Source organism: Mesoplodon densirostris, chromosome 11 (assembly GCF_025265405.1).
Source record: "Mesoplodon densirostris isolate mMesDen1 chromosome 11, mMesDen1 primary haplotype, whole genome shotgun sequence".
NCBI classification, from domain to species: domain Eukaryota; kingdom Metazoa; phylum Chordata; class Mammalia; order Artiodactyla; family Ziphiidae; genus Mesoplodon; species Mesoplodon densirostris.
In genome coordinates, this window is record NC_082671.1 from 26,240,996 (window position 1) to 26,260,311 (window position 19,316).

Consider the following 19,316-nt stretch of genomic DNA (forward strand, 5'->3'; position numbering starts at 1 on the left):
GAGGCCACAACAGTGAGAGGCCCAAGTACCGCAAAAAAAAAAAAAAAAGCATTGAGGATTGACCTAATTTCTGAATTATTTTCAGAATTATAGTAATACTTACTAAAAAGGCCGACCTTATAGTGCAGGAAAATCGTAGCTGCAAGACAGAAGTATATTATCTTGCCAGGTCAGTACATGGATTTTATTCCCTTCCCTAGTTGGCTTCATTAAATTTCCATGTTCCTCTGAACATGGTCTTGCATGATACAAATGAGACATGATTTCTATGAATACCTGAGATCAACTTCTTATTACCCAACAGAAAAGCCTTGGGTAGCTCTCTAATGGGGAGGAGAAGCCTTCTGCTAAGGATCAAGCAACAGATGAAAACATTCTTTTGGGGTTAAAAGGGAGAAAAGGATTTTTCGTCTCTATAGATTGTTCGTCTACTATATTACTATTAAAAACGTAGACTAATTTTCTCTGCTCTTAACCTTTCTAAACATTTAACCTTACTTTTCTCGTCCTCACTGTTAACATACCATACCAATACTACAATAAAATTTTATTTTATCAAAGTAGGTTGGAGCCAATATCATTTCATTAAAATTGTTATTTTCTGAGAAAATGGAAAATACAAATTTAATCTAAGAACTTCTGTGTGGAGGGGAAAGTAGAGACTGTTTCATCTGAGTAATTGTAATAAAAGCTAAAACTGCCAGTGCTCTTTCCTTTTCCCTGTAAAAATAAATTAGAACATTAAAAAATCAATTAAAATCTTATAAAAAGTACATAAGCTCATGTAATCCTCTTACTAGACAATAACTGCCATTTATATCAGAATGAGATTATATAAAAATTTTTTTTTACCCATTACAAGTTTTCTTAATTTGTTTTTTTCTAATTATCTTTGTGCTTCTAAGACATCTTGTTAATCTGGTACAATTAACCAAGTTGTTTTGAACCTGTGCTCATGAGACCTTAAAGGCTGGTGATTTTGCTGGTAATTTGTCAAGGCTGTGTAAAGGCTGGTAATTTTGCACTGAAAACAATATTTCCCAGGCAGAAATGGTAACAATCATCATGTATAAACCTGAAGCTTCCCTGGAAAGGAAGAGAGGATGGCACAGGATATGGATGACTTACTACCCCTCTTTCACCCTGCAGGAAAAGTTCAAAATACACTCCTTACTGGTTATTGGGACTGACTTTTTCAAATTTTATCAAATTAAGAGGAGCAGGAATTATACTAAACTGACCTTGAACTGCATGCAATACAGCAAATGGTTGTCCTATTATTACAACTAAAACCAGTTTTTGAGAATTATAATGAAACAAGTCAGTGAAAACAAGAACAGTGTGATGGTGATGATGATCTTTGATGATTTATATTTATGTTTTAGCTGTTTGAAAAAGTCAAAGAAGTTTGTCCAAATGTGCATGAGAAGATCCGAGCTATTTCTGCAGATCTCAATCAGAATGACTTTGCCATCAGCACGCAGGACATGCAGGAGCTTCTTTCCTACACAAACATCATCTTCCACTGTGCGGCTACTGTGCGCTTTGATGACCACCTGAGGTACATCCCCATTCCCCTCTCATGACTTGTATTATACATGTGTGTGCACGCACGCGTGTGTGTGTAAGTTTCTCTATGATTTCCATTTTATTTTATTTTTTTAATATTTATTTTATTTATTTTATTCTTGGCTGCGTCGGGTCTTAGTTGCAGCTCACGGGCTCTTTGTTGTGGCACGAGGGCTTCTCTCTAGTTGTGGTGTATGGGATTTCTCTTCTCTAGTTGTGGCATGCAGGTTTTCTCTCTAGTTGTGGCACACGGGCTCCAGAGTGCATGGGCTCAGAAGCTGTGGCACACGGGCTTAGTTGCCTGGCAACATGTGGGATCTTAGTTCCCAGACCAGGGATCGAACCCATGTCCCCTGAATTGGAAGGCAGATTCTTTACCACTGGACCACCAGGGAAGTCCCTATGATTTCTTTTTTAAAAAAAAAAAAAAAAAAGAGAGAGATTCTCAATGAAAAAAAAAAAACACAAAGGAGTAAAACTTCTCTAAAATCTTACCATCCAGAGTTAACCATTTAATATTGTGAAGACCATCCAATTCAGCTTCTTTTTTTAAAAAATATATTTATTTATTTATTTTTGGCTGTGTTGGGTCTTTGTTGCTGCACACAGGCTTTCTCTAGTTGTGGCGAGCAGGGGCTACTCTTTGTTGCGACGAGCGGGCTTCACATTGTGGTGGCTTCTCTTGTTGCGGAGCACGGGCTCTAGGTGCGCGGGCTTCAGTAGTTGTGGCTTGTGGGCTTTAGAGCACAGGCTCAGTAGTTGTGGCACACGGGCTTAGTTGCTCTGTGGCATGTAGGATCTTCCCGGACCAGAGATCAAACCCTTGTCCCCTGCATGGCAGGCAGATTCTTAACCACTGCACCGCCAGGGAAGTCCCTCAGCTTTTCTTTATGCATCCATAATAGAATAGATTTATGTTCAATTTCACCAAAAAAAAAAATGGCATCACATTGAGAATGTTTTTTGCAACCTGTTCAATTTTATTTTTAGATATCTTTCATTGTCAATTGATATTCTATTATACCTTGTAATGACTACATGACATTCCATTGTACATGTATATAATATACTCAACCAGTTCTGTATTGGTAGATGTTTTTTAGAGTGTTCTAGCTTTTCACTATTACAAACAGCTCTGCAGTGAACATCTGTGTCGAATACATTTTTTTCTCTTTGGGTAAATTCCCAGAAGTAGAATTGTTAGACACATACTAGATGTGTCCAGGTTATGAACAGTTTATATTTTGACATATAATGCTAAGTTACTTTCCAAAAAGGAGGTATTAATTTATGCTGTTCTTGTGCATATGAATGCTCATTTCTAACACCCACAACAGTACCATATTATAATTCTTTAATTCATTTTATCATTGTCAATATTATAATGCAAATAGCATTGCATATTTTGATTTCTGTTTCTTTGATAACCAGAAAGGTTGAAGATGTTTACATGCCGATTGGTGTTTTATTCTTTTGTGAAATGCCTGTTTATGTTCTTCACCTATTTTTCTCTTGAAACATTTTTTTGTCAGTTTTAGAACTTCTTGGAAGATTTAGCATATTAACACTTTGTCTTTTATAAGGCTCAAAATATTTTAACAGTTTATCATTTGTCCTCAGCTCTATTTTATTATTTACACAGTTTTTCATAATTTCTTCCAGTATTTTTTATTGTTTTATTTTTACTCATAAATCTTTGACCCATTTAAAATTTATTTAGCTATAAAGAATAATATTCAGTAAAATTCCATAAAAATAAGAGCGATGTAGGTGTGAATGTACAATATTTTTTTAGATGGTTATTTTTTAAACAGCATTTATTAAATGATTTCTTTTCACTTTTTGTTTGAAAGGAAACTCTCATAGTATATTAAATTCCAATTTCTGAACTCTTATTCCATTAATTAGGCTTTCTCTTCTAGTACCACAGTGTTATAATGACTACAATTCTTATTTTATTAAGCAACTATACACGCATTTTTCTCTTTTTATAGAATTCTCCTGACTATTCTCACCTATTGATTAAACTTAGAATAAGTTTGCTAAGTTTTTTCAAGGGTTGGGAGTTTGATTGAGATTACCTTGAATATGCAGATTGATTTAGAAAAACAACATATTTAAAACATTGACTCTTCCTATCCAAGAACAATATATGTCTCTGTTTATCCAGTTTTTCTGTTATGACCCTTAATGAAATTTTATCATTTTCTTCATATAAAGCCTATTCATTTTTTATTAATTTGATATATGTTTTAAAAGTTCTTTTTTGAATATGTGCCTTCCTTCCATTATAGTCTCTAATTTTTGTTTCTATATAGGAAAACTAGTGATGTTTTTTCTGTGTGTGTGCTAGGAAATTTCACATATTTATTTCTTCAATTTTCTTTTTTTTTCTTGTTTTTTTTATTATTTTATTTTTTTATTAGTTTCTGCTTTATAACAAAGTGAATCAGTCATACATATACATCTGTTCCCACATCCCTTCCCTCATGCATCTCCCTCCCTCCCACCCTCCCCATCCCACCCCTCCAGGCGGTCACAAAGCACCGAGCTGATCTCCCTGTGCTCTGCGGCTGCTTCCCACTATCTATCTACCTTACGTTTGGTAGTGTATATATGTCCATGCCCCTCTTTCGCTTTGTCACAGCTTACCCTTCCCCCTCCCCATATCCTCAAGTCCATGCTCAAGTAGGTCTGTGTCTTTATTCCCGTTTTACCCCTAGGTTCTTCATGACATTTTTTTTTTAATTCCGTATATATGTGTTAGCATACGGTATTTGTCTTTCTCTTTCTGACTTACTTCACTCTGTATGACAGACTCTAGGTCTATCCACCTCATTACAAATAGGTCAGTTTCGTTTCTTTTTATGGCTGAGTAATATTCCATTGTATATATGTGCCACATCTTCTTTATCCATTCATCCGATGATGGACACTTAGGTTGTTTCCAGCTCCGGGCTATTGTGAATAGAGCTGCAATGAACATTTTGGTACATGTCTCTTTTTGAATTATGGTTTTCTCAGGGTATATGCCTAATAGTGGGATTGCTGTGTCATATGGTAGTTCTATTTTTAGTTTTTTAAGGAAACTCCATACTGTTCTCCATAGTGGCTGTACCAATTCACATTCCCACCAGCAGTGCAAGAGTGTTCCCTTTTCTCCACACCCTCTCCAGCATTTATTGTTTCTAGATTTCTTGATGATGGCCATTCTGACTGGTGTGAGATGATATCTCATTGTAGTTTTGATTTGCATTTCTCTAATGATTAATGATGTTGAGCATTCTTTCATGTGTTTGTTGGCAGTCTGTATATCTTCTTTGGAGAAATGCCTATTTAAGTCTTCTGCCCATTTTTGGATTGGGTTGTTTGTTTTTTTGCTATTGAGCTGCATGAGCTGTTTATAAATTTTGGAGATTAATCCTTTGTCAGTTGCTTCATTTGCAAATATTTTCTCCCATTCTGAGGGTTGCCTTTTGGTCTTCTTTATGGTTTCCTTTGCTGTGCAAAAGCTTTGAAGTTTCATTAGGTCCCATTTGCTTATCTTTGTTTTTATTTCCATTTCTCTAGGAGGTGGCTCCAAAAGGATCTTGCTGTGATTTATGTCATAGAGTGTTCTGCCTATGTTTTCCTCTAAGAGTTTGATAGTTTCTGGCCTTATATTTAGGTCTTTAATCCATTTTGAGCTTATTTTTGTGTGTGGTGTTAGGGAATTATCTAATCTCATACTTTTACATGTCCCTGTCCAGTTTTCCCAGCACCACTTATTGAAGAAGCTGTCCTGTCTCCACTGTACATTCCTGCCTCCTTTATCAAAGATAAGTTGACCATATGTGCGTGGGTTTATCTCTGGGCTTTCTATCCTGTTCCATTGATCTATCTTTCTGTTTTTGTGCCAGTACCATACTGTCTTGATTACTGTAGCTTTGTAGTATAGTCTGAAGTCAGGGAGCCTGATTCCTCCAGCACCGTTTTTCGTTCTCAAGATTGCTTTGGCTATTCGGGGTCTTTTGTTTCTCCAAACAAATTTTGAAATTTTTTGTTCTAGTTCTGTGAAAAATGCCAGTGGTAGTTTCATAGGGATTGCATTGAATCTGTAGATTGCTTTGGGTAGTAGAGTCATTTTCACAATATTGATTCTTCCAATCCAGAAACATGGTATATCTCTCCATCTATTTGTATCATCTTTAATTTCTTTCATCAGTGTCTTATAATTTTCTGCATACGAGTCTTTTGTCTCCTTAGGTAGGTTTATTCCCAGATATTTTATTCTTTTTGTTGCAATGGTAAATGGGAGTATTTTCTTCATTTCATTTTCAGATTTTTCATCATTAGTGTACAGGAATGCCAGACGTTTCTGTGCATTAATTTTGTATCCTGCTACTTTACCAAATTCATTGATTAGCTCTAGTAGTTTTCTGGTAGCATCTTTAGGATTCTCTATGTATAGTATCATGTCATCTGCAAACAGTGACAGCTTTACTTCTTCTTTTCCAATTTGGATTCCTTTTATTTCCTTTTCTTCTCTGATTGCTGTGGCTAAAACTTCCAAAATTAAGGTGAATAAGAGTGGTGAGAGTGGGCAGCCTTGTCTTGTTCCTGATCTTAGTGGAAATGGTTTCAGTTTTTCACCATTGAAGACAATGTTGGCTGTGGGTTTGTCATATATGGCCTTTATTATGTTGAGGAAAGTTCCCTCTAGGCCTACTTTCTGCAGGGTTTTTATCATAAATGGGGGTTGAATTTTGTCGAAAGCTTTCTCTGCATCTATTGAGATGATCATATGGTTTTTCTCCTTCAACTTGTTAATATGGTGTATCACATTGATTGATTTGCATATATTGAAAAATCCTTGCATTCCTGGAATAAACCCCACTTGATCATGATGTATGATCGTTTTAATGTGCTGTTGGATTCTGTTTGCTAGTATTTTGTTGAGGATTTTTGCATCTATGTTCATCAGTGATATTGTAGTATTCTTTCTTTGTGACATCCTTGCCTGGTTTTGGTATCAAGGTGATGGTGGCCTCATAGAATGAGTTTGGGAGTGTTCCTTCCTCTGAAATTGTTTGGAAGAGTTTGAGAAGGATGGGTGTTAGCTTTTCTCTAAATGTTTCATAGAATCCGCCTGTGAAGCCATCTGGTCCTGGGCTTTTGTTTGTTGGAAGATTTTTAATCACAGTTTCAATTTCAGTGCTTGTGATTGGTCTATTCATATTTTCTATTTCTTCCTGATTCAGTCTTGGCAGGTTGTGCATTTCTAAGAATTTGTCCATTTCTTCCAGGTTGTCCATTTTATTGGTATAGAGTTGCTTGTAGTAATCTCTCATGATCTTTTGTATTTCTGCAGTGTCAGTTGTTACGTCTCCTTTTTCATTTCTATTTCTATTGATTTGAGTCTTCTCCCTTTTTTTCTTGATGAGTCTGGCTAATGGTTTGTCAATTTTGTTTATCTTCTCAAAGAACCAGCTTTTAGTTTTATTGATCTTTGCTATCATTTCCTTCATTTCTTTTTCATTTATTTCTGATCTGATCTTTATGATTTCTTTCCTTCTGCTAGCTTTGGGGTTTTTTTGTTCTTCTTTCTCTAATTGCTTTAGGTGCAGGGTCAGGTTGTTTGCTCGAGATGTTTCCTGTTTCTTAAGGTGGGATTATATTGCTATAAACTTCCCCCTTAGAACTGCTTTTGCTGTGTCCCATAGGTTTTGGGTCGTCGTGTCTCCATTGTCATTTGTTTCTAGGTATTTTTTAATTTCCTCTTTGATTTCTTCAGTGATCACTTCGTTATTGAGTAGTGTATTGTTTAGCCTCCATGTATTTGTATTTTTTACAGATCTTTTCCTGTAATTGATGTCTAGTCTCATAGCATTGTGTTCGGAAAAGATACTTGATACAATTTCAATTTTCTTAAATTTACAAAGGCTTGATTTGTGACCCAAGATATGATCTATCCTGGAGAATGTTCCATGAGCACTTGAGAAAAATGTGTATTCTGTTGTTTTTGGATGGAATGTCCTATAAATATCAATTAAGTCCATCTTGTTTAATGTATCATTTAAAGCTTGTGTTTCCTTATTTATTTTCATTTTGGATGATCTGTCCATTGGTGAAAGTGGGGTGTTAAAGTCCCCTACTATGATTGTGTTACTGTCGATTTCCCCTTTTATGGCTGTTAGTATTTGCCTTATGTATTGAGGTGCTCCTATGTTGGGTGCATAAATATTTACAATTGTTATATCTTCTTCTTGGATCGATCCCTTTATCGTTATGTAGTGTCCTTCTTTGTCTCTTCTAATAGTCTTTATTTTAAAGTCTATTTTGTCTGATATAAGAATTGCTACTCCAGCTTTCTTCTGATTTCGATTTGCATGGAATATCTTTTTCCATCCCCTTACTTTCAATCTGTATGTGTCTGTAGGTCTGAAATGGGTCTCTTGTAGATAGCATATATATGGGTCTTGTTTTTGTATCCATTCAGCCACTCTGTGTCTTTTGGTGGGAGCATTTAGTCCATTTACATTTAAGGTAATTATTGATATGTATGTTCCTATTCCCATTTCGTTAATTGCTTTGGGTTCGTTTTTGTAGGTATATTCCTTCTGTTGTGTTTCTTGCCTAGAGAAGTTCCTTTAGCATTTGTTGTAAAGCTGGTTTGGTGGTGCTGAACTCTCTCAGCTTTTGCTTGTCTGTAAACGTTTTAATTTCTCCATCAAATCTGAATGACATCCTTGCTGGGTAGAGTAATCTTGGTTGCAGGTTTCTCTCCTTCATCACTTTAATTATGTCCTGCCACTCCCTTCTGGCTTGTAGAGTTTCTGCTGAGAGATCAGCTGTTAACCTGATGGGGATTCCCTTGTGTGTTATTTGTTGTTTTTCCCTTGCTGCTTTTAATATGATTTCTTTGTGTTTAATTTTTGACAGTTTGATTAATATGTGTCTTGGCATATTTCTCCTTGGATTTATTCTGTATGGGACTCTCTGTGCCTCCTGGACTTGATTAACTATTTCCTTTCCCATATTAGGGAAGTTTTCAACTATAATCTCTTCAAATATTTTCTCAGTCCCTTTCTTTTTCTCTTCTTCTTCTGGAACCCCTATAATTCGATTGTTGGTGCGTTTAATGTTGTCCCAGAGGTCTCTGAGACTGTCCTCTGTTCTTTTCATTCTTTTTTCTTTATTTTGCTCTGCATCAGTTATTTCCACTATTTTATCTTCCACGTCACTTATCCGTTCTTCTGCCTCAGTTATTCTGCTATTGATCCCCTCTAGAGTATTTTTCATTTCATTTATTGTGTTTTTAATCGATGCTTGATTCATCTTTAGTTCTTCTAGGTCCTTGTTAACTGTTTCTTGCATTTTATCTATTCTATTTCCAAGATTTTGGATCTTGGAAGTAGAATCTTGGATCATCTTTACTATCATTATTCTGAATTCTTTTTCAGGTAGACTGCCTATTACCTCTTCATTTGTTAGGTCTGGTAGGTTTTTATCTTGCTCCTTCACCTGCTGTGTGTTTTTCTGTCTTCTCATTTTGCTTATGTTACTGTGTTTGGGGTCTCCGTTTTGCAGGCTGCAGATTCGTAGTTCCCGTTGTTTTTGGTGTCTGTCCCCAGTGGCTAAGGTTGTTTCAGTAGGTTGTGTAGGCTTCCTGGTGGGGGGGACTAATACCTGTGTTCTGGTGGTTGAGGCTCGATCTTGTCTTTCTGGTGGACAGGTCCACGTCTGGTGGTGTGATTTTGGGTGCCTGTGGGTTATTATGTTTTTAGGCAGCCTCTCTGCTAATGGGTGGGGTTGTGTTCCTGTCTTGCTAGTTGCTTGGCATAGGGTGACCAGCACTGTAGTTTGCTGGTCGTTGAATGAAGCTGGGTGCTGGTGTTGAGATGGAGATCTTTGGGAGATTTTCGCTGCTTGATATTATGTGGAGCTGGGAGGTCTCTTGTGGACCCGTGTCCTGAAGTTGGCTCTCCCACTTCAGAGGCACAGTACTGACTCCTGGCTGTAGCACCAAGAGCCTTTCATCTACCCGGCTCAGAATAAAAGGGAGAAAAAGTAGAAAGAAAGAATTAGTAGAAGAAAGAAAGAGAGAGAGAAAGAAAGGAAGAAGGGAAGAAAGGAAGGAAGGAAGGAAGGAGGAAAGAAAGAAAGGAGGGAGGGAGGGAGCAAGGATGGAAAGAAAGAAATAAAGAAAGGAGGGAGGGAGGGAGGGAGGAATGAAAGAAAAAGGAAGAGTGAATGGAAGAAGGGAGGGAGGGAGGGAGGAAGGAAAGAAAGACAGACAGGAGGGAGGGAGGGGGGGAGGGAGGAAAGAAAAAGAAAGTGTGAAAGGAAGAAGGGAGGGAGGGAGGAAGAAAAGAAAGAGAGAAAGAAGGAAAGGAGGAGCGGAGGGAGGGAGGGATGAAGGGAAGTTAGGAAAAAAAGAAAGAGCAGGTAAAGTAAAATAGAATAAAGTATGAAATATAGTAGCATTATTAAAATTAAAAAGTAATTATTGAAAAAAAACCGGACAGATAGAACCCTGGGACATATGATGGAAGCAAAGCTATACAGAGAGAATCTTACACAGAAGATTACACATACACATTCACAAAAAGAGAGCAGGGGGAAAAATCAAAAATCTTGCTCTCCAAGTCCACCTCCTCAATTTGGGTTACTTCATTGTAAAAAGAGGAAAAGGGCGAGAAGTCTGAAATCTTGCTAATTCCACCTCCTTAATTTGGGATAATTCGTTGTAAAAAGAGGAAAAGGGAGGAAAGCCTTAAATCTTGTCCTCAAAGTCCACTTCCTCAATTTGGGATGATTCGCTGTCTATTCATGCACTCCACAGACGCAGGGCACATCAAGTGGACCGTGGAGCTTTAATCCGCTGCCTCCGAGGCTGCACAGAGGGATTTCCCTGTCTCTGCTCTGCTCTCACAGCTCCCGGGTCTCAGCCTTAGACCGGCCCCGCCTCTGCGCGTAGGTCGCCGGAGGGCGTCCGTTCTTCGCTCAGACAGGACGGGTTTAAAGGAGCCGCTGATGCGGGGGCTCTGGCTCACTCAGGCAGAGGGGAGGGAGGGGCGCGCAGTGTGGGGCGGGCCTGCGGCGGCAGAGGCCGGCGTGACGTTGCACCAGACCGAGGCGCTCCGTGCGCTTTCCCGGGAAAGCCGTCCCCGGGTTCCGGGACCCCGGCAGTGGCGGGGTGCACAGGCCCCCCGGAAGGCGGGGCGGACAGTGACCCGCGCTCGCACACAGGCCCCGCGGCGGCGCCAGCAGCAGCAGCAGCCCCAGCGTCCCACGCCCGTTTCCGGGGTCCGCGCCTTTAGCCGCGGCTCGCGCCTGTCTCCGGCGCTTCCCCAAGCAGCCCTCTTAATGCCCTCTCCTCGCGCACCAGGAAACAAAAGGGAAGAAAAAGCCTCTTGCCTCTTCGGCAGCTCCATACCCTTTCCCCGGACTCCCTCTGGGCTAGCCGTGGTGCACTAACCCCTTCAGGCTCTCTTCCTGCCGCCAGCCCCAGTCCTCTCCCTGCGCTCCGGCTGAAAGCCGATACCCGAGCCTCAGCTCCCAGCCCCGCCCGCCCCGGCGGCCGAGCAGACAAGCCTCTCGGGCTGGTGTGTGCCTGAGGGCACCGATCCTGTGCCGGAATCTCTCCGCTTTGCCCTCCACACCCCTGTTGCTGTGCTCTCCTCCGCTACTCCGAAGCTTTCCCCCTCCGCCACCTGCAGTCTCCGCCCGCGAAGGGGCTTGTGGTGTGTGGAAACCTTTCCTCCTTCACGGCTCCCTCCCACTGGTGCAGGTCCCGTCCCTATCCTATTGTCTCTGTTTATTCTTTTTTCTTTTGCCCTACCCAGGTATGTGGGGAGTTTCTTGCCTTTTGGGGGGTCTGAGGTCTTCTGTCAGCGTTCAGTAGGTGTTCTGTAGGAGTTGTTCCACGTGTAGATGAATTTCTGATGTATCTGTGGGGAGGAAGGTGATCTCCGCGTCTTACTCTTCCGCCATCTTCCCAGGGTCCCCTCTGATTTTTTTATATGACTTTTATAAGTGGACACATCACTGAATTATGTTATTGTTCATTCCAGTTTTTTCAGCTGCTTGTTTGTTTTCCAGATATAATCTGATAGTCATTTCTGGATTGCCTTTGCATTGTTCATACTTATTAATTAATTTTATTTTCCTCTCTAATTATAAGGCTGGAACTTCAGAGCAGTGTTATGCAGTAGTGATTGTTGGCATTCTTCTTGGCCCAACTTTAAAATCAGTGCTCCTTACTTTTCACCATGAAGCGTGACACAGGCTAGCAAATTAAAATATATATTTTTAAATCATTTTCTTCCTCTTTTAGTGAATTTATAAAAATTGATTTGGAAATGGATATTGAATGTCATTTTTAAACTTTTCTATATATATATATATATATATATATATATATATATATATACATGATCGTGTATTTTTTTCTCTTTTTGAGTTAGATTAATAGGTTTCCTGATTTTGTATGAAACATGTATTTCTAGAAAGAACTATTTCATTGTCATCACATGTTTATATAGCTTTGTATTCTATTAGGTAAAATTTAGGATTTTGACATCAATTTTTTTTTGAAGTAGTTGATTTACAATGTTGTGCTAATTTCTGCTGTACAGCAAATTGATTCAGTTATACATATATATACATTCTTTTTTATATTCTTTTCCATTATGGTTTATCACAAGATATTGAATATAGTTCCCTGTGCTCTACAGTAGGACCTTGTTGTTTATCCATCCTGTATATAATAGTTTGCATCTGCTAATCGCAGACTCCCAATCTGTCCCTCCCCCATCCCCTCCCCCTTGGAAACCACATCTGTTCTCTATTGACATCATTATTTATGTCTGACCTGTACCTTTGCAATAGAAACATATTTCTCATTCTATATTCACTGTTGCTCTCCTCCAATTTATTTGAATTTTCTAATTTAAGTTAGATGCCTAATTTATGTTTTTCATTCTTTTAATGGCTGCTTAAGAGGCCCCTTTATAAATTCAGAGGATTGCGATTTTTTTCCTTCTGGTTGATTTAGAACCATGTGACCTCTAAATGCAACATGCACCATAGGATTTATGTGCACAGAAAACATCATCAACATATTATACATTCCAAGTATCACATAACTTTGTGGCCATGACCTGTACTTTTCTTCCTGGTCCTTTGATGCAGCCACCAAAATCAGATGGATATGCCAGTTATTGGAGTGGGTGCAGTTCCAGCCAAACGGGATGTGAGTTGCCTCACTGCATTTCCTTCTGTCTAATCTTCTCCAGACATGCTGTGCAGCTTAACGTCACTGCCACCCAGCAGCTCTTGCTCATGGCCAGTCAGATGCCAAACTTGGAAGCCTTCATACACATCTCTACTGCCTTTTCAAATTGTAACCTGAAGCACATTGATGAAGTCATCTATCCATGCCCTGTGGAGCCAAAAAAAATCATCGACTCCATGGAGTAAGTTGGGTTAAATGAGGGGGTGAAGGGTGGGCAGACTGTTGTTCTCTTTAGCTCTTTGTAGTCGTTCATTTATAAGGTAACAAAGTGAGACACTCTTGGAACAAAATGCTTCGAAAAGGTGCCAGCTTTAACTCCCTGTCCTTGCTATTCCCTCCATCCCCGGTGGAGAATATAGTGCTTGGTGATGGAGCGGGGATAGGGGAAGAAAAGTCCTACAGAAAAGTTGTATTGAGTAGTTTAGGATTGCATAAAGTACTTGAGAGTACTTTACAAGGAAGTGGTTTCTCAATTCTCAGTGAACTCAGCATTGTTACTAGATAAGGGAAGTATCATACATAGTATAGACGTTCAGAAGAAAGGTTTTGGCATCAGACTGGCAAAGGTACTGCAACTTCCTAGCTGTGTGACCTTGAGCAAGTTCTTTGACCTCTCTGAGCCTTAGTTCCTTCATTTGTAAAATGGGGCTAATAATAGTCCCTGTCCTTATAGCTGTGATGATAAAGTGAGTTATATAAAGCAATGATTGCAGTGCTAGGGAGTGTTTAATAGCAGTTAATCAAAAGGTTAATAAAGAAGAACTAATAGAGAAGAGAAATTTCTTCCAAATCTGGCAGAAAGTGTTGGTCTCTTGCTCTATTCAGCTGAGAGGCACTTTTGTTACTGTACTGTTATGCGTGAGAGACAGAGGTCTAGCATTTTTCTGTATTTGCCAACTAACAGGAACCACTTTCTTTTTAGGACATGGCCCTGGTCTCAGAATAAGTATACTTTTCTTTCTGCCTCTTCATTCTTCTGTTCCATTTACCAAGTTTACCTTGTTTTGTTTGTTTTTTCAAAAGACTCTGCATAAAAAGTATTATAACAGAGAAAATAGACCGTTTCCTGGTGAATTTGCCATATTTTAATTTCTTATAATACTGTATCTTCTATTTAAGGTATACTCTTTAAAATGAAGCTTTAGCTAAATCAAAAGTTTATTCCCTTCAGGGCAAACATTTTTATCTATACAGCTCTGGTAATATATATTTTTACCCGTCATTTAAAAATATCCAGGACAAAGAAAAATGAAAGTCATCTAAAGGAGCCGGAGGTTGCTTAAGTTGCTAATAAATGATGATTTGCTTAATTGGTGCAAAGGAACCTTTCAGAGTCCAAAGTTTGTCAGGATAGTTGGAGAAAAGACACTGATGCCAAAGTCAGTGCAGGAAAGTCGATGTCTAAAGCCTTGGCATGTTTTCAGGATGGAATTGATTTGTTTGTCATTTACCCAGCCCCTTACAGCATTGTCTCTGGGTAAATGTGGTGTTTATGGATGTGACAAGCCCAGGAAAGGAGCACAGGCCCATTTGATTCCCTACCCTGCCATTGAGATTCCAGAGGCTCAGTCCACTGTTAACCCCCAACCCCTGACAGACCTTAGCACGATTTGAGGAAGGATCTCTGAGAGGTCACCAGAGAAAAGAGCTAGGAAATGGAGATTCAGTTCACCCATACCACTTCCTCCCTCCCAGACTGTGTCCAGATGCTCAAAAACCCCAGATTTCAAAGAATAAGCTCACCTCCCAGAGGAGGAGTTGATTTATAGTCAGGCATTTGGCACTTCCCCTACTCCCCACTATATGTCAACTGGTAAAGGCAGGTAATGACTACATGATTGATGATCGAACTGTAATTGACTTGCGTACAAAATTTATGTCTGTCTGTCTTGTACTGCTCCCAGAGGAGAACAATTATTTTTAAACATATATATATAGCCAAACAGAACTAGGAATAAAATTATATTTTATCTCAACAGAATTCATTTTGAATGCAATTAAGGAAATAAAGGTGTTTTTTTTAAACAGGGGGAACATCATTACTACAATTTATTTGTTCAGGATTTTATACTAAGGACCATCTGTCCAGCCCATCCCTCTCAGCCCTGCTCTTACATTTGTGCTGCAGTCACACGGAAGTACTCACCCCTCTCTCTCTTACCTCGCTGCCTTTGCTTAGGTGGTTCTGTTTCTAGAAACTACTTCCACCTCTGCTTCCCCTGGTGAGTTCCTATCCAGACATCAAAGCTCTCTTCTCGGAGCCCACAGGCTCAGGTGGCCATTCCTGGTGCTCCCAGAGTGCTCATCTTCATCACTGTGCTTAGCACAGGTCATTCCAAATGTCTGGTTATTCATCTGTGTTCCCCAGTGGACAATGAACTTCTCAAAGGAGGAGAGTATCTCTTGCTCCTTCTTGCTCTCCAGGGCCAGCACATAGTAGGAACTCAAATATTTGCTGAATGAATGAATACTTTTTTTTTTTTTTTTGTGGTACGCGGGCCTCTCACTGTTGTGGCCTCTCCCGTTGCAGAGCACAGGCTCCGGACGCGCAGGCTCAGCGACCATGGCTCACGGGCCCAGCCGCTCCACGGCATGTGGGATCTTCCTGGACCGGGGCACGAACCCGAGTCCCCTGCATCGGCAGGCGGACTCTCAACCACTGTGCCACCAGGGAAGCCAAAATGAGCACTTTTTGATGGAACTGGATGATTGTTGTTCATACCACTCCAGTTGGTATTTTTTGTTCTTGTTTCTTTGTTTGTTTAGACAAAGCAAGAATAGATGACAGAATTCCACAGCAAGCTGATATTTGGGAATGTGAAGTCTTGTGTATAAAATACCTATATGCCCACATCTTATCCCTGTTTCAGATTGCACTTTTTTTCTTCTTAAACTTTGAATAAAACCTATGTGTTAAGTTTGGAATAATGCTTTGACTAAATCCCAGCAGCCCATCACCAACTAGACCATTGTACATGACTGTTTCAACAATTCCTACATCAGATGGAATTTTCTGAATAACAAATAGCATTAAATTTTAGAATGACAAATAGCATTAAAGTTACTCCTAATAAACATTAGTGTACTTAAATCCAGGTTTGGTTGTGTGTTTTAAGAAAATATTTTTCTCTGATTTCATCTCTATTTTGTAATTGTAGTAACTGAAGTTAAAATAAAATTAGTTTCCAAGAATTTTAGGTTTCTATCTCCCTTGGAAATTTTTACGGAGCACAGGCTCCGGACGCGCAGGCTCAGCGGCCATGGCTCACGGCCCAGCCGCTCTGCGGCATGTGGGATCTTCCCGGACCGGGGCACGAACCCGTGTCCCCTGCATCGGCAGGCGGACTCTCAATCACTGCGTCACCAGGGAAGCCCGGAAATTTTTATTAACAGTAACCCCATGGGGTTCTGTCATTGTTCTTAATACTGCAGTGGTCCTCATTTTTTTTAAAGGAACCAGGAGTTAGACAACAGGAAAATGATCAATTTCCCACTGCCCTCACTTTGTGTTGTCTTTCAATTCCTAGATGCTTTAATCCAGTCAAAGTTCCTGATAGATTTGTACCTATTAAAAATCATGTTTTAGGGCTTCCCTGGTGTCGCGGTGGTTGAGAGTCCGCCTGCCGATGCAGGGGACACGGGTTCGTGCCCCGGTCCGGGAAGATCCCACATGTCGCGGAGCGGCTGGGCCCGTGAGCCATGGCCGCTGAGCCTGCGCATCCGGAGCCTGTGCTCCGCAACGGGAGAGGCCGCAGCAGTGAGAGGCCCACGTTCCGCAAAAAGAAAAAAGAAATCATATTTTAAGCACCAGAAGACACAGGTGATCTGCCAGGTGAAAGAGAAAAGTCGTTTCTTGATCAAACACTAATTGCAGTCAGCCATGGCAGATGTGCTGCATGTAGAGCATGTGAGAAGCAGGGAAACTGAGGTCACAGCAGCCTCGGTAACGGCCCTTTGGGAAATACAAAAAGAGGTCAAATGTTGGAAAGTAGTTTTGCCTTTGTGCTGAAGAGCACATTGTTAACACTAAGAATGCTTATCTATTCTAGGGGAAAGGAAGAAGCTGGTTTTAGCAGTTGTGCTTTTATTGGCAGGATTGTACAGCGTTAGGATGGCATCTAAGCAGCTGACAAAAAAAACCTGTCATTTCTGTGTACCACGCTTTAATGCGAATCAGAGCAGGGTTAAACTGTTTCTTAAGCAAAATGAATAATGTTCATGTTGTCAGGTCACTGGAGCCAGAATAGGTGCTCAGTGGAAGTCTATAGGGTAATACAGAGGCCAAGTCACCACAAGCATTAGGCTCAGATATACCCTTTTCCCCAATAAAAGGTTCATATTTACTTTGAATCCTGTTAAATTCATTCTGAAGCCAACTCTGCCAAACTGAAGTTGGTCAACCTTTAAGCTTCCCAGCACTTTTCACCACTGCCGCAAGACATTAACTTCCAATTTTTCTTCATTCTCTGCAAAGACATCCCCTCTCTTACTTGCCCACAGTCTCCCTACAGCCCCACCTCCTTCTGGGTTCATCCATTCTGTCCTATCATTATCCATCTCAGCTTCCCAAACCTTTGCCAGCACATAAATTGGCCAATCAAGACTGTCTTGCGGGAGGACACACATTTACTGAATAAGGTAGCTCGTTCCTGTGGGCAGAAAGGTGATTGGACACAGAGATAAAAAACATAAAAAACATAATCCCTTCTGGATTCATTGTAAAGTGGGGAAACAGACACATAGGCGAGAACATACCGCATGATAATCAAGGGAAGAACATAATCCAGATGAGAGAAAACAGATCAAAGGCTACCATGAAGCAGTGTGTCCAGTATTTACTCCCAGACACCTTTTCCGATATACTTCTAGGTATATCTAGCTTGCCCTGCTTATTGCATAAGAAAATTAGGAGGCAAATACATATTACTCTTGCTCTTTCATTCAGTAAATATGTAAATTATGAAATTAATGATATTAGGAGATTGAATAAATAAGTTTCAAATCAAAAAAGTAATATTTAGAGGAAATTGTGTGTGTGTGTGACACACACAGCCTTCTGAAGTCTTCAATAACTTTTTGCTTCTTTTGAAGCTATTAAGTACAAGTTTAGTATTTGGAACCCATGGGTTCAGACATCTTGAGTACACTGAAGGACATTGGCTTTAATTTCAGAAATTTTCTTTGGTTTATATGCTGTCATTTTTCCAGGCTAACTTATTCGCTATTTTAAAAACTGATCGAGAACAAAGAACAGCAGCAACTCAAACTCTGGTAAAGAAGAGCATGAACTGATTTTAGGTCCTGGAAAGGACATCACTTAACCAATGGCTGTGCATATTTGTTACATTAATCTCCTCTTCAAACCTGGGAAATGGCCGGATGAGATATGGTCTGTTTGGCTGTATTAGAAAAGATATTGTTAAACCAACTATTACCTTTGTAGCTATATCCTTCTTGGTTGTTTTACTAAAAATAGAAGGTCTTAGATTTGTTGGCTCATTTTGTTTTATCAAATAGCTCTAAGTGTAGTTGTAAATATTCCTGTTTGTCTTCATATAACCTGAAAATTTATAACAGATATAATTATTGCCATTTTTTCATAAGTGAAAATGGAGGAAACGAGAAGATGATACAGTAGAATATGGGGGAGCTACAAATAGTAGAGGCAGACCATCTACAGAACACGGCAAATTCTTTTGCTTTGTGTTCTTAGAAACCTATGAAACCAATATTTTCTAAGATGAGCTAACTCACCAAACTTGGGGAAGCCTCCAGGTGTTACCCTTTCCATGCACACCAACAGCAATAACAGCACATGGTACCAGCCATGTGACATACAATCCTAGCATTGCTGGCTTCTGATGTTTTCTTAAAATTGTCTTTTTTTACAGCCTTAATAAAATTAGGCTGTATTTCTTCTGACCCAGTTTTTGTAACCTGATGTTTTTGCAGGTGAAAAAGAAAATGGTCTTAGGTCAGTTAATCCACTGCTGACCCACAAATAAGGTGAGGTAAAGATAACATTATTAGAAAGATAGAGAAGTGCCTGCATTATCCCTCACTCTCTCCCAACACTCGGGTGACTATGTAATTGAAATATCTTCTGTTTTTCTAAGTATTTGGAGTTGTTTTTAATTCTAGGAACTTCTCAACCTTTCCGTTTTCAGTGTAAATCAGAAGGCATTTGATACCAGAAGGCATTTCATACTAGGCTAGAAAGTACCCAGCACTAGTAGCTGCAAAGCAAGGAAAACCAAACCATCACAGGCAGTGCTCATGTTCCTCTCCAATATCAGAGAGTTACTGAAATTGAGAGTTGTGTTTCTGAATAAGTCTTGGCATTAAGCACATCTTAAATACTCAACAATTTGTCATGGGAGGAAGACGATAACCTCTAATAAGATTTTTCTGCAATCAAAATTGTATGATTACGCTGGTTCCGATAAAATAGGAATGAATGTACCAAACA

General features: G+C 39.6%; 1 protein-coding gene across 5 annotated transcripts in view; it reads left to right on the plus strand.

The window, feature by feature from the left end:
* FAR2 (fatty acyl-CoA reductase 2) overlaps window positions 1–19,316 on the plus strand; it is a 148,194-nt gene that overhangs the window by 109,596 nt on the left and 19,282 nt on the right. For all 5 annotated transcript variants that reach the window (XM_060113454.1, XM_060113452.1, XM_060113451.1 and 2 more), the window contains exons 3-4: window positions 1,386–1,561; window positions 12,849–13,028. In XM_060113454.1, coding sequence (XP_059969437.1) covers window positions 1,386–1,561; window positions 12,849–13,028 — 356 coding nt within the window. The remainder of the gene's footprint in view (window positions 1–1,385; window positions 1,562–12,848; window positions 13,029–19,316) is intronic.